Consider the following 18,423-nt stretch of genomic DNA (forward strand, 5'->3'; position numbering starts at 1 on the left):
ACCATCCTCATCCAGGAAGCTTTCCTGGATCGTCCAAATTCTCAATTATTTCTCCCCCATCTCAATTCTCATAATACTTACCATCCACATCATTCATTTGGCATCTATCATGTATTACTTTAGGAAATATAAATGTATCCCATACATGTACATGTAGATATGTATATATTTATATACTTCCATATCTATATATACATAAGATACATGTGCACATAGATATATACACACATACATACATATATACTTTTTTTTTTTTTTTGTGGTACTCAGGCCTCTCACTGTTGTGGCCTCTCCCGTTGCGGAGCACAGGCTCCGGACGCGCAGGCTCAGCCCCCTTGGCTCACGGGCCCAGCCGCTCCGCGGCATGTGGGATCGTCCTGGACTGGGACACGAACCTGTGTCCCCTGCATCAGCAGGCGGACTCTCAACTACTGCGCCACCAGGGAAGCCCCATACATATATACTTTTATCTGCAAGAGACAAGAGACTGTGAGTGATTTGCTAACCACTGTAACCCATTCCTTCGAGCCCAATGCACGTGCTGGGAGCCAAAGAGGTGAACACACACAGAATTCAAAGCTAGAACTCCTGCGTTTTAGCCCTAGTACCGCAGTTCACTAGAGGTCTAATTCCAACAAGGCACAAGTCACTTAATTAACCTCTCTAGGCCTCACTTCCTCCTCAGAAAATGCGGCTAAAAATACTAACACCTCCTCACACAGTTCTCAAAAGCAACAAATTAAATCATGGATGTGGAAGCACCTTGTAAATCACTCTTCGGATTTAGGATAACATTATTATGCTGTTCTGAGTTTTAATCCGGACTCTTCCATTTCATGACGGTGTAACCTTGGGTAAATTCTTCAGCCCCTAAAATCCTTCACTTCCTCACCTGTAAAACAGGAAAGATAATGCCCAACTTGCAGAGTTGTTGTAAGAATTAAATGAAATCACATATATAACGTGGCTAGTACGACACACAACACCCAGCACTCACTCAGAAGCCTTGGTTCCTTCCCTCGTCTCACCAAGTGTGTCCTGTTAAGCCTTCTGTATCGTGTCCCTGACAGTACCTTGCACACAGCAGAAGTCCGAGGAATATTTACTCTTCTCGATAAAGCTGCTAGTGAGAACGATGTCGATGATAACAGATAACGACTATCGACTATCGGTGAAGATGACTTAAGGGTCGTCCAGCGCCCAGCAAGCCTGACTTTTAAATTGGAACGCACCCCTAGAGCCGCGTGCTTTCTCCCCCTCTCCTTTATGACCTGTGGGGTGAGGGTGGGAGGAGGCCTCCCGTCAAGCAGAGGCCCCTTTAAAGCTGTACCCGGGCTCCCCCTCTGCCAGCCAAGTTGCTAAAAATACTACTACAGCAAAAGCTGGAATATTTGCCGAGAAAACTGAATTTCCTGCCACCCTCACCCCCTCCGCTCAAATGAGTAAAATCCTGACCTAAGAAGCCCCCAAATCAGCTCCACCAAAGGCACAGCCTCCTACTTCCCACCCTCGTCTTATCATGGAGTCCCTCTGTGGGCTTGAGCCAGGATGTTATGTTCAGAAAGTGCCCACTCCCGGGAGGGGAAGCCGCAAGAATTGGCAAATAGCTTGCCATGTGGTTTGGCTTTTCTCTCTGCTCACAAGGACCAACTCTCTCCAAATCCCCCTCCATCTGTCCCAAGAAGGATCTGTATCGGACCCCAGAAGCTTCCCACTAATCCATCTTTTATCCTCTCTTTTTTTGAACCATCTCCTCCTCTGCCAGCCTTGCCTTCTATTCTGTGCCCTCCTCCTCCACGCTCCATGCTGGGTCCAGACCCTGCACCCACACGTCCCAGCTCCCTCTCTAACCGGGCCCTTCCGGAGTTCTTCTCCTATCCAGGCCTGCAGTCCTTCTCCTTCAATAGCTGGGGGGGGGGGGGGGGGGGAAGGGGGGGCAAAGATAGAGGAGAGTTTTTGAAATCTCGAGATTTCAAGAGTCAAGGAGGATAACTGTAGGGCCCAAGCCCAGCAGATTACGAGGTAACACTCCAAAGGCTGACCTTGGCCCCAGGTGAGACGCAGGGTGAGGCAGCCTGCTCCTTAAACCAGCCAGACCCGGCATTCCACACTGCTCCTGTCCCCTTTCCTTCTCATTGGTTCGAGAATCAGAGGCTCAGAGTTCCACCCAGCCGGACTTGCTGACAAACTCTGGCCACTTAGTCCAGATGAGGAACCCCTTACCAGGGGAAGTGCATGCCCTTGATGTGTGCTGGTGAAGGGGTCCACTTCCGTGCGTGTCTTTGGATGTGAGTGTGTGGCAAGGTGCCCACAGTATGTGTCTCTGTGGATGTGTGGACCTTGTGTGTGTCTGCGTGTAGGTGTCATTAAATGGGGCCATCCTCTGGAGATTTGAGTCTGTGGGTGTCTGTCTTCCTATCCCAGTCTCTGCCTTCCTGTCTGTCTCCCTTTTCCTCACCTCGGGGCCTGCCCATCCCCCAGGACAAGCACTGCGGCCAGTTCTGCGTAGGCGCCTCAAGTGGGCTGTCGCTGAGATGGTTGTTTTGCCCATGGAACTGATAAGCGCGTGTACCTGTTCTCCCTTGGGCTCACTGGTGTTCAGAGACACCCTCACCCCACACAAAGGTGTCTTTTAGGAAGACGAAAGGGCTGTGCTGCCTGTGAGGGGGTTTGTTGGGGGGGGCACATTTTATAGATAGCCCCTCTTCAGCTCTGACCAGCAGGAAGAAGGGCCTAGAGGCAGCGCAGTCTGCAGAGGGATGTTGCCTAGCAACTTGGGAGACTTTACTGCAAACTCACTAAATCCTGAATTCCTCAGCTCTAATTTGGGAAGAGAGAAGCACGGAGTCCAAGCCTGATATCCAGTCTGCCCCCAGTGTCCTCCTTCCCTCTCTCCTCTGGAATCTGGAGTTGAAATCCAACGGGAGCTGGCACAAACCAATGCCCTAGATGTGCGCATCATTTAGGCAAGGGCTCGAGTTCCCAGGACATCCTGTCATTTGGTGGGGGGGGGGGGGGGGGATGGAGGATGTGCCAGAGACAGATTGGGGAACAGATTTTCAGTTACAAGGGTGGGTGGGTCCCAAACATGCTGGGAGAGACACCCCTACACCCCAAGCTCTGGAATCCCAGCCAGCATCCAGCTCAGCTTGGGGCCCCAAGCTGGCTAACCCTGTCCCCAGCCAGAGTGGCCACTGGAATTTCCCTTCCGCTCATCTTCCCTTTGGCAAGCAAAGCCCGTGGCCCAAATATTCAGGTAAGAAGGAAGCGTGTGACAGCCATGCTAGGACTGGCCAGGGGCTGTTGGTTCACAGCGGGGCTGTTGGTTCACAGCAGTGCTGTTGCAGGATCCCCTGTCCCAACCAGAGCCACAGGGCATTTTCCCCCTCCTCCCTCTGCTTCAGTCAACAGGCCCGAAGGGCAGCCTTCCTTTCTTCCTTCCCTCCTCTGCGACCTCAGCTGAGAAAGACTTTCTAGTTTTCTCAGAGGTGGCCCACTCTCTTCACTAACATGCCACACTGTCAGCTCTCGTACCCTGACTGGTCTGGGGAGGCTGGCGACCACGAAAGTGGCAGGCTGCTCCTCCACGAGCCTCCTCCCCTATCTCCCCTTCCCAGGCCTCTGACAAAGCCCACATCCTTCCTCCATCGTGGACCTAAAGAACTGATGACTTCTGATATTTCCCTACACTGGGTTGAGAGTATTGTTTTCCTCCCAGGAGCAAGGGTGAGAGTGGTCAGCTTTTGTCGTATTCAGAAACAGTAGATTAAGAGGTGAGGGAGAGTGTGGTTCAGTGAGTGGGAAGGAAGAGTGCCCACATCCATATATAAATACATACAAGGGGTGTTGTGCATGTATGATTTTGTCTGTTTAGTGCAGGGCATTTAGATGGATGGATGGATAGATACGTAATGCAGACAGTTCAGGTAGTGTGATTACCTGTGGATATGTGTGCGTGTGTGTGCACATAACGGGGAATCTTCATGTATCTGCTCAGTGTGTGTACCAGGTCTGTGTAGTTATTTCTGCAGGCTGTGTCTGTAGTGTCTGAATGTTGAAGAAATGCACGTTTTAGTGAGCCTGGGGAGTATCATATATGGGCATGTGGGGCACAGGCGTGAGCTTTTGTGTTTATGTGTGCCCACCTTCTCCATTCCACAGCAGAGTGATGACGATACCTTTAAACCGCACGTCTTAGGGGGCATTTCTTTGAGGACTGAGGGGGAGGGAAGGTGGAGGGAGCCATATTTGGGACTCTAGCTAGGTTGTGGAAGTGTGGGGAGGTGGGTGAGAGGTGCATGCTTTTCTCTATGTGGGTGGGAGGGATGCTGTGCACAGATGCGAGCGTATTCGTGCCCGGGATGTCGGGGTCCTCCTTCTGCCTGCGCCAGCATACATCTGCCTGGCAGTCTGCCGCCTCGGCAGCAGGGGCGGTGAGTTTGGGAGGATGGGGTGTGTAGGAGGAATGGATGGAAGTGTGTAGGCAGAGGGGTTGGGGCAGGAGAGGGAGCGAGCCGGAGGGAGCCGGGAGGGGGCGTGGTCCCCTCCAATCTCCCCGCCCACCCTGCCGAAGGCTTCTCCTGATTGGCTTCTCGACCGCAGGGCTCAGGTTACTTTCTCCCGCAGGGCCGAGCGCGGGAGAGAGGACCCGAGAGCTGAGCGGCTGGTTTGGCCCCGGTCGGCTGCCTCCCCACTGCCCGAGTCCCCACCCGGCACCGCACCGACACCCTGCTCCAGCCTCCGTCCCAGACAAGGGCCCCCAACACCAGCATGGACTGCTGCACCGTAAGTTAGAGGGTCTGGGGGACGGGCACTCAGCTTGGCCTGGGGGAAGGGGCACCCGAGAAGCCCCTGGAGGGCGAGTGAGGGATGGAAGTGGATGCAGAAGTCATAGCAGCAGTAAGGGTGCCTGCTGAGACGTGGGTGGTGGGTGGTGGAAGGCGCCCGCCTGACTTGAAAGCCCTAGGAAGAATGTCCCCCAACTCGTGGGGGCGTCTGGGCGCGCATCCGCCAGGCAGGCTAGGTTGGTCTGGGAGCTCGGCAAGGCTCTGCAACAGGGAAGCTGCAGGTTAGACGAGAAGAGGAACTTCCCCCAGAGTGACGCTGGAAACCGTCTCCTAGCGAAGCTACCGCGACTCCTTTCCCCTGGCTTTCGTCCCCCACCCCATTCCCCATCCCACTGCCACCGCCGTCGGTGGGCTGACAGGTTGACTCTCGTGACCCTCGCGCCCTGTACAGCGCCGGTGAGATAGTCAATTATTATTGGTTAGCTTAGTAGCGATGATGGGTTGCAAAGAGCCTAGTCCGTGTGGTTCTGGGGAGGGACTGGCCAGACCTCCAATGCCTTCTAGCCCTGGAGGGGGCTGGGTGAAGTGACCGCGAGAGAGCCCTGCTGGCGAGGGAAGGAAGTGTCTGCAATTTGTCAGCGCCCACACGGAGACCTAATGCCAGAGCGGGTTGCTGTTAAAGTACTCTGGTATGAAAGCGCCTGGTACAGGACCAGGCTGCTGGCACAGTCGAGGAGTGCAGTGATCATGCATGTATACAATTTATTTGTTCATTTATTTGATATTTTATTTTTTTTTAGCCCCTACATATGGAGAAAGTCCTACTCCAAAGTCTTGTATTCTCAGCCGTTTGGTCAACCCAGCTAATGATACAAGAGGTTATCACTTTGCCTGCTTAGAAAAGGGAAAAAAGTGAGGTTTGGAAGGAAAGAATAGACCAGTTTAGAAGAGGTGAGACTTCCCTATGTCTGGGTGCCAAGAGGCAGAAAGAACTTAGGGACAAGTGGTTGTGGTTGTTGTTATGATGTTTAACTCTTATTAATACAAATAATAGTTGTCAGTTTGTGAATGCTTACCATGTACCTAACATTTTATGTTTAATCATCACAACAACCCTGTGAAGTAGATATTTTCCCCATATTACAGATGTGCAAACTGATGTTTAGAAAGATTAAATGATTTGCTCAAGGAGGCACTGCTTCTAAGTGTGGAGGTGGGACACTAGCCTTGTCTGATTCCAATAGCTGTAATTTAACCTCTCCTATAAACATTTACTATATTTCCTCATTATAAAGGTAATATGGTCATAACAAAAAAATTTAAAAACTAAAGAAAAGTATAAAAAAGAAACACATCAATCATCTACAATCCCACCCCCTGGAGAAAGCTCTAATAACATATTTTCTTCCAGGCTTTCTCCTCTGTTTGTTATTCCCCAGGAAGCAGTTTTTGGTTGTGAAAGGAAGAATGGGCTCTTAATGGAGGTTCCTGGGCTCCTCACCCCCAGCAGTATTTTACAAAACAGAGAAAATAAATGGATGGTGGGATCTGGATACACATGTAAGGGAGAGGAAATACTGCCAAGATGGTAAGAATGATGGGGAAGGGAAGGTAGGAAGCATGGTCAGTGGAAGGAGGTGAGAGAGCAAAGACTCCAAGAAGCCAGGGAAGAAATGTAAATTGTCTCCCGTGGTACCTGCAGGACTAATTAGAGTAGGATGTCGTGTCCCTGCCTGTAGGCTCTGGTCTGCCCTGGACCATGCTCCTGGGTGCCCACAAGGCCATACTGAGGGATTGGTAGACGTGGTTGGAATAAGTGTCCCCTAAAAAAAGGAGAAGCTGCCCACCCAAACAGCACAGAAGAGGCAAATGCACAATTATCCCAGTGGCCCAGCACCCTGGGTCACCTCCTCCAGCACATTCTCTACACAGGAGCCTTCCCCTTTCAGGCCCTGTCCTGGGTCTGCAGGGCTAAAGAACTGAGCAAGAGACAACACCATTGTCAGGCTGTGGCGGGGGCGGGGAGGGGTGGCGTGGTGGCCAAGAAGAGGTAACGGGGCAGAGCATAGGGGCAGGGCTGGCACTGAGCATCTTCCTACCCAACCCCATTCTGTGGAGGGCTGGGCTCAGCGCTGGGAAGCAGCTGGGACATGCATAGAGAGCAGAGCACATTTGGGGGGTGGGGACCGGTCCCTCTTCACCTTCCATTCTGGGGCTGTCCTTGCTGACCATCCAGCCTGGTGTCCTGCTTTATTTTCTTCTTTCTCCTTTGTAAGGAGGCGCAAACAGAAATGAGAAGAAGAAAACAGATCCGCTTTTTTTTTTTATAAGAGCAAGAGCTGTTGATTCAGATGTATCAGTTGCCATTTACATAGTCTGACTTTATATCTGACTTTCCTGAAGTCACTTAATATAAAAAGGCAAAGAAACATTTTTTTGGACCCATTTTTTGCTTGGTCTAGTTGACTTGGTCCAGCTGAACTCATAGAAATAATTACCTGCCCTGAGGTAGTGGTTAACAGCACAGGTTTCTGAATCCCATCACTATTTGTCAGCTCTGTGACCTTGGGTAAGTTACAAAATGTCTCTGAGGATGTGTCTTTACCTGTAAAATGGGAATTAAATGAGGTAATGTGTGCAAAGCGCTTAACACAGGGCCCAGCATATAACAAGCAGTAGGCAGGGATCGTTCTTAAAGCTTTTAGGATTTGGGAGCTGAAGGAGACTCTATTCATCTAGGCCAAGTTCTAGTTGTGGCTGAAGATATTGAGACCCTCAGAGGTGAAGTGATGGGACCATTTGGGACCAGAAACCATGGCTCGTGTTTTGCCCACCTTTGTCCCCCTCCCCCTCCCCCTCCTACAAACCCCCCAGTTCATGCAGAGCTCTCAGGCATACACCATCAGATCTTGGCTTTGGAAGGCACCAACCCAGGCACCATGACCCTTCCCGGATTCCTTTTACTGTCCCTCTATTTCTGTCCCTCCAGCTCTGCCCTGAGAATTCAGCTGGAGGGAGAGGGGGCTGATTCCGGGGAGGAGCAGCGTGCTGAGGGTGGCTCTGTCTGTTGTTCTGGATCCAGCTGGGCTGGGTGGTGACCGCAGGTGGGCCTTAGCATGTTTGGGGGAAGGTACCCCTTCCTCCGCTCAACCTCTACAGCTGCTGGCCCAGGAGAGGGGCTCAGGAATGTTTTCTTGATCATCGTCCTCTTTTGAGAAGAAGCATCCCTATTCCCTGAGACATCCCAAGAAAGGCTTGAGCTCTGAGAATCAAGGATCCAAAAAGGGTTGTTTCTGTTTCTAAGTGGGGGATAAGATGTCGAGGGGCGAGCACTAGACCCAGAAAAGACAAAAAGAGTGTGTCAGACCCCGCCACAACCACACCGGCCCTTGATAACTCCTCTTAACCGAAGCTGAATCAATTGTGGACATCTTGAGCACAAACGGAGGAACTCTGAAGCCCAGGAAATGAAGACAGCCTTGGGAACCATATGAGAGGAAGCCATTTGTAAACCTGGGCTTAGGGCATCTGGGATGTAAATCTGTGCCTCCTAGGACAGGACCGGGCTGGGGCAGTGATCACTGAGGCCCCACGCACACCCATCCCAATTCTGTGAACCGGATGGGCGATAGAGCGAGGGGAAAGGAATAGAACTAAATTACTACTACTGCGTGAGACCTCTGCGGAGAAGCAAAGTACAGGGAAAGCAGTGGAAGTCCCCAGGCGAAAAAAAAAAAGCAAATTCCTAGAAGCCAGAGGATCAGTTCAAAGAAGAAATGCCCTTCTAACTCCACAGTACCCTTCTGCTTCCTACCCCACGTCATCACTGTGAGTAACGCTAAGCGAGAGGCAGGCTGGGGGCGGGGGCGCTGAGGCCCTCTCCGTTCCAGAGCCTCGACTCTGAAATCAGTCCCATCAATTCCCTAACCCTTTCCATTCTCAGCTAGGGCAGGCTGCTGGGGAAACAGAAACCTGGAGCCTGTGGGTGGGTCTCATTATTTTTAGGTTGATCCCTATGAAATTGTTTTTATATGACCACTTTAGCCTACAAAAACAGCTCTTTCACATCAACTCACTATCATTTAAAGGAATCATAATAGCTACCATTAATCGACCAACTAGATCATGCCAGAAGCTTTCTGCATATCACATTGTTTATTCTTCCCCACAGCCCAGAGGTAGATATTATTATCTGATTGCAGATGAAGGAAATGAGTTAGGAAAAGCTTAGAAAAATTGCCCAAGACCACTCAGTTAGCAAGTGGTGGAGCTTGGTTCCTTTTCTTGAATGCCTTTGCTTACCTGCAGCGTAGGGGTTAAAAATATACTCTGGACTCTGACATACAAAGGATTGACTCTTTGGTCCACTGATAAATACCTGTATGACCTCAGGTATGGTTTCCACACTCTAATCAGTTTTATCAGGGGTAAACTGGGATAACAATAAAAGGTACGTCATAGAGTTGTTGCCAAGACTAAATAAAATAACATCTGTAAAACTCCGTGATGCTGTGCCGGGAACCAGGGCAGGGCTTAAATGGTAGCTATTGTCATAATTCTTTTCTTTCTCTTGAGCACATCATGGAAAGGGCTTCTTGCTCCTGCTTTTTTCCTTTTGTCCTTTTTTGGAGTGAAGCCTTTTCTCTGTAGCTTCTTCCAGACCATCTCCTCTCTTCTGTTTGAGTACATCCTGAGGAGCAGTGCAAAATGGAGAGGCAATGGGAAAACAGTCTCTGGCCTCTAGCCCTGGGTGGAGGGAGGCTGCGTCGCTGAGGGGTAAGCCCCATCCTCACCCTAACTCCAGCTTTGAGCTCTGGTGTGATTCTACTTAGGGAAGGGACTGGCCTGCTGATTCTTCTGAACCCTCTCCCAGGGAATCCTGGACTCAGAAGGGACCCTTCTGAGCTGGAGGCACCCTGTGAGGACGGGGGAAAGGCAGCCACATCCAGGAGTCCCTGCTGTGGTTTACTGTGCTCCTCCAAACCCACCCTCCGGTCAGCTGGGCAGCTCCCCTAACTCGGCTGCTGGCAAGGGGCCTTCGCTCACTCAGGGCTACCCGGCTGTCTTGTATCCCATCTACCGTGCACTTCTCTTTCCTGAGTTGGGAACACAACTGTGTCCACCTGACCCTGAACCTTCCTTTTTGCCTGCCGCTGCCCAGAAGACACACACACACACACACACACACACACACACACACACACACACACACACACACACACACACACACACACACACACACACACACACACACACACACACACACACACACACACACACACACACACACACACCTGCCTTAGCCCTTCTCTGCACTTTCCACTCCCGCGTCGCCCTCGTCTCAATCCCCCAACACTCTCCTCCTACCCCACCCTCGGGGGGCCTCGGCCCGGTCACCCCACAAGGACGCCCCCCCCACCCCCCAGGAGAGCGCCTGCTCCAAGCCGGACGACGACATTCTAGACATCCCGCTGGACGATCCGGGTGCCAACGCGGCCGCTGCCAAAATCCAGGCGAGTTTCCGGGGCCACATGGCGCGGAAGAAGATAAAGAGCGGAGAGCGCGGCCGGAAGGGCCCGGGCCCCGGGGGTCCTGGCGGAGCTGGGGGCGCCCGGGGAGGCGCGGGCGGCGGCCCCAGCGGAGACTAGGCCAGGTGAGGCGGGCCACAGGCTCTCCTTCCCGACCCCGGACCCCCTCCTCCGAAGGAGCAAGGAAGACTAAGGGCGGCTGGGGGGTGGAGAGGGGTGTGGAAGGATGGGGACCTAGAAATCTGAGACGTGCGGGGGGTGGGAGGAGGCTGAGGACGCCGCGGGTTGGAGCGCTCACCTGTTTCTCTCTCTCCACCCGGCCTGCTGCCCCGCCCCGGACCAAAGAACTGAGCATTTTCGAAGGTAATGAATACGACTCCGAAGCAGCGGGGTGGGACCCCTGAGTGGGAGGAAAGGACCAAATCCCCAGCCCTTCCCTCCGCCCGCCCTCACCTCCTCCCAGCCAGGGAAAATGCACCTGCGCCTGCAGGCTTTCTGACACTTGGAGACGCCTGAGACTGCGACGGGGACGCACCTGGACCGACACAGATACCCAGTCAACCGCGTTTGACCAGCCCGGCCGGGGGCCATAAACACCCAGCGTCTCACACGTACCGGCCGCGGGCTCATTTCAGCTCAGTGACTCCGGGTGGGCAGTTCCGGGTGACCGGGGCACCCTGGTGCTCCCCGCCCTGGTTCCTGGTTCAGGAAGGAGAGGGGAGAGGAAGTACTGGGAGAGGGCAGGTGCTCAGACCTTCTCTCTCCTCAGTTCCGAAGAGAGATGGATGCCACGTCCCCTTCGCAGTGACGAGACTTCCCTGCCGTGTTTGTGATCCTCTCCTTCCCACCAACCTGCCAGCTTCAGGAGCCCTCTCTGCGTCCTCAGAGACTCCCTCACCGAGGCAGACTCCGTCGAGGACTCACCAAGGCCGTGCCCTTTTAGTTAGTTCTCCAGTCTAGTATGGTCCCCATTTGCCCTCCCTTCGACCCTAACCCCAATCTCCGCGCTCCCAAATCTTCCTTCTTTAGCTTCTCGCCCACCTCTCCCCGCACCCAGCATGCTGCTCTGCCTCCGCAGCCTCGGTGCGCTTCCCTTCGCGCTCTGCGGAGGGCGCCCTAACCGTTGCCCAAAAACACTCCAAAAAAAAGTCCTTTCGATCTCTGCGCAGCTAAAGGGGGCGCCGTGCCTCTCTGCGCTGTTCACGTCCCAGCTTAGTCCCAGAACTTTGGATAGGGGAGGAGGGTTTTTATGGTGTCGGATACCCCTTGCTGTGATCGGAAGTCCCCATTTCACACCCCAACCCCACACCTGCCTGTAATCTGCCCTCCCCTCTCCCCAGCGCACCCCGAGAGCCGCCTCTCCAGCTCTCTGCTTGTTTCTGCAAAGGCCGAGTGTGGGGGAGGCTCGGTAGGAGGAGTCTTCCGCGGCCCCGCCCCTGCTCCTGCTGGCCCCGCCCCCACGGGCTCCTGGGGCTGTGGCCGGGAGGGTTTTTATCTCCGTGTGTGCATGTGACCGTGCTGGGTTGGAATGTGAACAATAAAGAGGAATGTCCAAGTGTTCAGAGGGTGCCGGGGGGGAGGGAGTTTGGGTGCACAAGGCCACCGTTCGAAATTTTGAACAATCTCCTTTGACCGAACCAAAAAGTAGAGGTGGAGAGGGGGAAGGGAGGAGAGGAACCTAGGTTAGAACGTACCTTCGGAACCAACCAGACTTCCCGCCTACAGCATCCCTTCTGGGACTTCAAGCCCGCTCCTTCCCTTACCGGTAACACCCTCTGGGCCGCCTAGAGGAATTTGCTATACCGGCAGAAAGAAGGAGACAATATGGTACCCAAAGGCTTTACTTCTTGATATTCCCCCCTCAGGGATCGGGAGAGAAATCAGACAAGCATAGGGAGCTTAGACTTGGTGGTCGTCACAGTGCTGGCAGACGAGGGCCTCTCCAGGAGCCCACTGTTAGAATCGGCCCTCACAGAAGTTTGCTCAGAAATCCCAGGTGCGGTGGCATCCTCCCTGATAAACATAGGCAATTCTTAGTGAAGGCTGGAAGCCTCCCTCAGAGCACCATCATCCTCTAACCCAGGGACTTCTAATTTTCACTCTGCATAGGAATCATGGTGGAACTTTGGTGAAATGAAGATTTCAGGCCCCATCACCCCAACACACACACACACACACACACACACACACACACACACACACACACACACAGATTCTGCTTCAGGAGGAATAGGAAGTGGCTTGAATCTGCATGTTTAACAAGCTCCCGGTGACTTCTGTTCGAGTAATCTGAGGACCACACTTGGAGAAATATTGCTCTGATCCCTATTCTGGACCCCATGACTGACAGCTGAAGTTGATGACAGGCGGCTTTTGCCCCTCCTTTCCTTACTAACCCCCACACAAGGACTAAACTCAGCTGAGTGCTCAGGACAGACAACTGGCCTCCACATCCTGTCGATGTGTATAAAAGGCCTTAAATAGTGAAAAGTAAAAATTCTTCTAAGTGTGAGGAGGTGAGGGCAGCTCATGAACCAAGCCCTCCACCCCGCACACTTCGCTCACACGCTCAACTACACGGGCTGTACTGCCACTCCTACCACAGAAGCCCAGGGCTGAGCAGCACCCCGTGCCCTGACCGCCCCCCCACAAAGGTGTCAGAGTTTGAGGGCTGAAATCACCAACTCTTTTTTGTTTTGTTTTGTTTTTTGCGATACGCGGGCCTCTCACTGCTGTGGCCTCTCCCGTTGCGGAGCACAGGCTCCGGACACGCAGGCTCAGCGGCCATGGCTCACGGGCCCAGCCGCTCAGCGACATGTGGGATCTTCCCGGACTGGGGCACGAACCCGCGTCCCCTGCATCGGCGGGTGGACTCTCAACCACTGCGCCACCAGGGAAGCCCTGAAGTCACCAACTCTTAACCCAAGCCCTTTCTTCCCACTCGGCACCGGCCCTCAGCCCTCCTGCTCACCGTAGGTCACTACCCCTGTATGTCTCCTTGGGCATCTTCCTCCTGTCTTTCTGGAACCGTATCAGGCAGAACACAGCAACTGACAGGAAGAGCACGCCCAGCAGCACCCCGATCACAGCCCCGGCCACTCGGCCTTTGGAAGGCTCTAGGAGACACAGGATCCTCAGAGCTGCAGACCTTCCTTGGTGCCTCAGATAGCTTCATGCAGACCCCCAACCCAGGCCTGCCAGCCCAGCCTTTGCCCAGCATCCCCTACCAGTCACAGAGAGGGTCAGCTCACAGGATGCGCTGCCCATCTGGTTGGTGGCCACACAGCGGTAGGTGCCCGAGGAAGCCAGGGAGAGATTGGTGAGAATGAGCCGGCCGGACACCTCATCTAGAGGGTAAAGAGGAAGTGTTCCATCATTCATTCAACTCACAGTGAGCTATACTATGACAAAAGCATATTTCATTTCATCTTACAATAATCCTGTCAGGAAGGGACTAACCTCATTCTATTAGTGGGGAAACTGGCTCAGAGAAGGAAAGTAATTGTCCAAGGCGACCCAGAGAGGAAGTGTCAAAACCACTGCAACTTCTGTGCTCTTCCCACACTACACAGCTGCCTTTTCAGGGAAGGGGGAGACAGCACACACATGAAGCGTTCAGAAACCACAGTGGAATCGGGGTGGGGTGTCTACTGGCTGATGTCAGGTTCTTGGTTGGGGGAAAAGGGCTTGATTGCTGGAAACTGTGCCCTCTGGGTGGCTCTCAGCTGACCCAAATGCTCTTCTAAGCTGCTTCTTACCTTCCCTTTAGAAGGAAGAGCACACATTGGGAGGTGATCTGGGGGCTCTCTGGATTGATAAAGGGACTTGCTGGGGCTGGGAGGAGAACCAGGGCACTGGAGCCAGCATGAGGAGGCTGGGAAGCCAAGGCTCTTAGACAGTCACATGGTTCCTTGAAGAAACTGGCTAAATGATTCAAGCCAGTCCATGCTACTCTTCCTCGGCTTCCTCTCTAGGAAGTTTGGAAATGATTCATGACCCTCAAGAAATCTAAAAGGAATCCCGACCCCCAAAATAGGCAAGTGGGAATCATAGAATGCCCCTGCCTTCCACTCTCTTCCAGGATATCAGAAGTACATTTAGCTTGAGTAATGCTCCGGGGACCACGCAGCCACAGACTGTACAGGAAGACAGGAGGGAACAATAACAGAAGCCAGGGAAGAAGCAGGGGAAAGGTATAGCAGTGTGTCTCATACCTGCAAGCTTGGAACTCGTACTGTGGGCGTGTGGAGTTTAGAGGTCAGATTTGCCCAGGTTCTGAGTCCCTTCTTCCTTGAAGAAGGTGGTGTGGGCCCTTACCTTGTACCATGCTGCCGGGAGGTGGTGTAGGAGAAGATCCAAGGCGGATCCAGTTGTACACTGGCCTGGGGGCTCCCTCGGAAGAGCTGCATCTCAATGCAGTAGAGCCCCCCACGGAGGTTTGACCACTCTGACTGCACGAGGGGCTATTGGGAGGCACTGCAAAAATCACAGGAAGTACCTTAGCCATCTTCTAAGCCCACCCCCATGAAGTGCTAGGTTTCCTGCTTCAATACCTCCTACCACGTAGCGGTCCACCTCTATTCACGTACCACTGCATCCCAGGGAAATGATTTCCACTATTGGAAATTCTGATTGTTAAGAAAATTCTTCTTCATGTTGAACCAAAATCTGTGTTAGTAATATCCCAGTTGGTCTCAATACCTGCCCTCTGGGCCCACAAAGAGAAATGAAAAAAACTCTCCTCCCCAGGACAGCCCTTCAGATATTTGAATGCTGCTGTCATACACCACCTCCTAAGTCTTCTCTCTTCCATCTAAACATCTCCAGCCCCTTTAATAGTTTCTTCTGTTTGCTCATCTCCAAGCAGGCTCTAGTTTGGGGTGAGATGGGTGATCTGAACACAAAGTTAGTGCTTAGTGACAGGGGCCCTTTTTCCTTTGATGGGCACTCCCCCTCTCTGCTACTGACCTAGAGAGGGACAGAAACCTAGCTACAAATGGGAGGTTCCCCCAAAGATGGAGCTGTTGGGGGCATGACTCAGATCCCTATCTGTGGGAGCGACTGAGGGAGGAGGCGTTCTTTGTGGAGGGTGGAGCAGGGGTAGGATTGGAGGACTTTGGGAAGGAGGCATTTTCCTTCGGGGTCCCCAGTGCAGTTGTGCCCTTGGGCTGGAAATCAGGATAGGGGAGGATTGAGCAGGGCCAGTGCAATCTTTCGGGTTATGTGGGTGGCTGGTGGGTCCCCAGCCTGCCTCACCCAGCACAGTGAGGTTGATTAACCCCAACCCATTGCTGTAGAAATCGGGCGGGTTGTTAACGTGACAGAGGTAGGTTCCAGTGTCCGAGGGGTGGACATCAGTCAGTTTCAGGGTGGCCACTCCTCCTGTGGGGGGGTTCTGAAGCAGGCTGGCCCTCTCTGCCTTAGAACCAGTTGGATACAGCTGGCCGTTGGTGAAGTACAGGATCTGGGGAGAAGCAGAAGACACATATGTGCTTTTTGCCACCTGGCGTCAACTCTGTAGTCTTTCTTCAATGCGGGTATTAGAAGCCCCTCCCTAAGGCCGCCAGGGAAGCTGATACTCTGCAGCCAGAACCAGGGAGGTCTATCTGTCGCCAAATACCATCCCTTCCCAGGTGCTGAATGAACTAGAGTCATTGCTTTCCGCTAAGCATGCTCTCAATCTGGGGGGAGGGGAAGCAAATATTCCCGGAGGGGGCAGCATTTTTATCCTGCTTTTAATCACAACCGCTTAGCCTTGGTGGGTTTCTGAACTGACACTGGAGCGGCACTAACGTACAGGGGTTGCATGGAGGAACTCGGGGAGGCGGCTGGATACACAGGGCTGTATGTGTGATATAGCCTCACGGAGACTGCGTTCCTAAGAAGATCTAGAAAGATCTTTTTCATCCAAGCATACTGATCCACAAATGCGCCCTCTCCGACCCCCTCGCCCTCATCGCTGGGTGGGTCCCCTGTTCCTGCCTCTCTTGGCCAAGCCCGCCAAAGGCAGGAGGGCCCCCCCATTCCGCGCGGGTGCCCTCAGCTCACGGGTTGGGACGAGGAGACGGGCCTCCCAGGCTGCACGAAGCTCCACTCCAGGGCGAAGTTGTCTCCCACCGACGTGCTGTAGCTGCACGTCAGCTCGGCGGTCTTGCCCACCGGCGCGCTCAGGGGCTCGGTGGGCACCTTCACCTCCACGGCCAGCCCGGGGGCTGCAGTGGCCGAAAGGCCGGCGGGAGAAGCGCTCAGGTGACGCGGCCGGGGTGCCCTTCTTCCCCTGGGGCTCAACTCCCTCCGCTCCATCCCTCCCTTCTTGAAGCCTGAGGTTTCCAGGAGGGAGGAGCCCACACACCACCGGCTCTTCGGGTGGAAGGACCTGAAAGGGCCAAGACTGGGCCCGGTCTGAGGGTGTGCTTGTCGGGGAAAGGAAAACAAAAGTCGGGTGGTGGTTACACCCTCCCGAGAGGCCCAACTTGTCTGCTGGCCCAGCGGCCTCCTCTGTCCTCCACCCTCCCAGCGGCCTTCGACGTCTTCTCCCGGGCTCTGGCCCCGCCCCCTCCCACCGCCGTTCGCTGGCCCCCTCCTTACCACTCAAGCAGACCCAGCCCAGCAGGGCTCCGCAGAGGAAGGGCCCCTGGAGCCAGGCCATGGCCGCGTCCTGCCGGCTCTTGGTCCGTCTGGGCGTCTGGCTCTGGGAGAAGGTAGCGAGTGCCCACACGGCAGCCTCCTGGTGCCGGGCCCCAGCGAGACTGGCTATCTCAGAGCAAACAAGGGGAGAGGCCTGGCCCTCAGGTAAGGAAGTGCTCCTCCCTCCTCCAGGCCTCAGTACAGGAATCATTCTAGCCCTACTTCCTTCTTTTGTCCCCCTCCCCCCAATTTCTGAAGCAGTCAGGCTCTGGGGAAAGGGCTGGGCCGGGGGTGGGTACTTCAGGACAGGAGAGAGATCAGAACTGGTGCTCTGTAGGGAAAGAGTGACGCAGGAGGAAGAGGGAGGCATTCTGATAACCTGGGAGCTGGCAAATGACGTCACCACTTTGGGGTCTCACACTGTGAGCTCGAGCCCCAGGCCGGGGCCCTACCACCCTCTTCAGAGTCTTGCTCCTTCTGAGCCCCTCAGCCCCTCTTCCAGTTACTCCTCTGAGATCCCTTCTTTGGCACCTTTATCACCACTTGCTGAGGCAGGAGTCTCCGTGGAAACTGCAAGCCCTCCCCCCTCCCAGAGCCACCCCATTTCACGGGCAGAGAAACTGAGGTCTGGAGGAGCCCCTACCCTTGGTAGGAAAAGGTGTGGCAGGACTGGGGTGGACACACCGCCACCACATCCTGTGCCTGGCTCCCCCCCAGTATGAGGGGGGTCACTGCTGGACGGGCAAAAAGACAGGTAAGGATTCAGTGGTCTGGGAGAGGAGCAGAAGCCAGGTTCTTCTCCTCTGCTCTTGAGGAGGAAACAGGAGATAAGCGCACACACACCTGGGCTGTGAGCGCTGAAGCGCCCGCAGAGAGTCACCAGTTTTATCCCCTTGCTGCTCAGAGTGAGTGAGGGTCTCCCAGCCCCAAGCTCTTTGTGCCTCTCCACCACTGCCTGACAGCAAACGACCCTTTTAAAGACTCTAGAAGAGCTATCCCGAGCCAGCAAGCCAAGCTGGAGGCTGTGCGGAGAAGCCCTTCTGGGTCCACTGCCTGGGCAGGGTCCTTTTTGCATCATCCTGAGACTCAGCTTCTCCTGGGAATTCCAAGCTTGAAAAGGTGATTTGACTCTCACTTTCCACGCAAACACAATGTATCTTTATTGAAGTTTGCAAAATCCAAACAGAACCATGCATTTCAAGTTAGTATAAAAAATATCTTCCTTATCCCCTGCCCCAACAAAACCCAACCAAACCAGCAGGACAGGTTATATTAACGCTGGGAGCTGGAGGGGGAGTGAAGGATGAGGTTAGGTGGGACGGGGTACAGACCAAGGGGGCCTGGAGGACTGGTTGACTGGCAGTCCCTACCAGGCCCTGGGGGATGAGGGTGAGAGGCAGAGGTAGCAATCTCAGCAGCATCCCACTGCAGTCTTACAGAGAGCCCAGGGCGGAGGCCTTCCTAATCCTAGGTCCACGTCC

At 53.9% G+C, this 18,423-nt stretch overlaps 2 protein-coding genes across 3 annotated transcripts; one reads left to right on the forward strand and one right to left on the reverse strand.

Annotated features, from left to right (window-relative positions):
• Positions 1 to 4,611: 4,611 nt before the first annotated feature.
• Positions 4,612 to 11,873, forward strand: NRGN (neurogranin). The gene is made up of 4 exons (XM_067751419.1): positions 4,612 to 4,785; positions 10,214 to 10,440; positions 10,661 to 10,678; positions 11,085 to 11,873. The coding sequence occupies exons 1-2, from the start codon at positions 4,771 to 4,773 to the stop codon at positions 10,433 to 10,435; spliced, it is 237 nt and encodes a 78-aa protein (XP_067607520.1). The 5' UTR covers positions 4,612 to 4,770; the 3' UTR covers positions 10,436 to 10,440; positions 10,661 to 10,678; positions 11,085 to 11,873.
• A 267-nt stretch (positions 11,874 to 12,140) lies between these two features.
• On the reverse strand, positions 12,141 to 18,379 carry VSIG2 (V-set and immunoglobulin domain containing 2). Of its 2 annotated transcripts, XM_067751416.1 has the most exons (7): positions 16,904 to 18,379; positions 16,364 to 16,527; positions 15,572 to 15,779; positions 14,633 to 14,791; positions 13,543 to 13,662; positions 13,287 to 13,431; positions 12,141 to 12,328 (listed from the first exon to the last, which is right to left on the reverse strand). In XM_067751416.1, exons 1-7 carry the CDS (start codon positions 17,310 to 17,312, stop codon positions 12,196 to 12,198), a joined length of 1,338 nt encoding a protein of 445 aa, XP_067607517.1. In that variant the 5' UTR covers positions 17,313 to 18,379; the 3' UTR covers positions 12,141 to 12,195. The 2 variants fall into 2 exon arrangements, with proteins under 2 accessions (XP_067607517.1, XP_067607518.1); XM_067751417.1 differs by lacking the exon at positions 13,287 to 13,431.
• Positions 18,380 to 18,423: the final 44 nt, after the last annotated feature.

Source organism: Pseudorca crassidens, chromosome 9 (assembly GCF_039906515.1).
Source record: "Pseudorca crassidens isolate mPseCra1 chromosome 9, mPseCra1.hap1, whole genome shotgun sequence".
NCBI classification, from domain to species: Eukaryota; Metazoa; Chordata; class Mammalia; order Artiodactyla; family Delphinidae; genus Pseudorca; species Pseudorca crassidens.

Bases quoted from the DNA above. Each gene is read 5' to 3' on its own strand.
- VSIG2 (XM_067751416.1), bottom strand. From the start codon at position 17,312: ATGCCTCCCTCTTCCTCCTGCGTCACTCTTTCCCTACAGAGCACCAGT. The intron at 14,792-15,571 runs GTGAGGCAGGCT...TGATTTTTGCAG, and splicing joins AATCAACCTCACTGTGCTGG to TGCCTCCCAATAGCCCCTCG. The intron at 13,432-13,542 runs GTAGGGGATGCT...TGTGTCTCCTAG, and splicing joins GCTGACCCTCTCTGTGACTG to AGCCTTCCAAAGGCCGAGTG.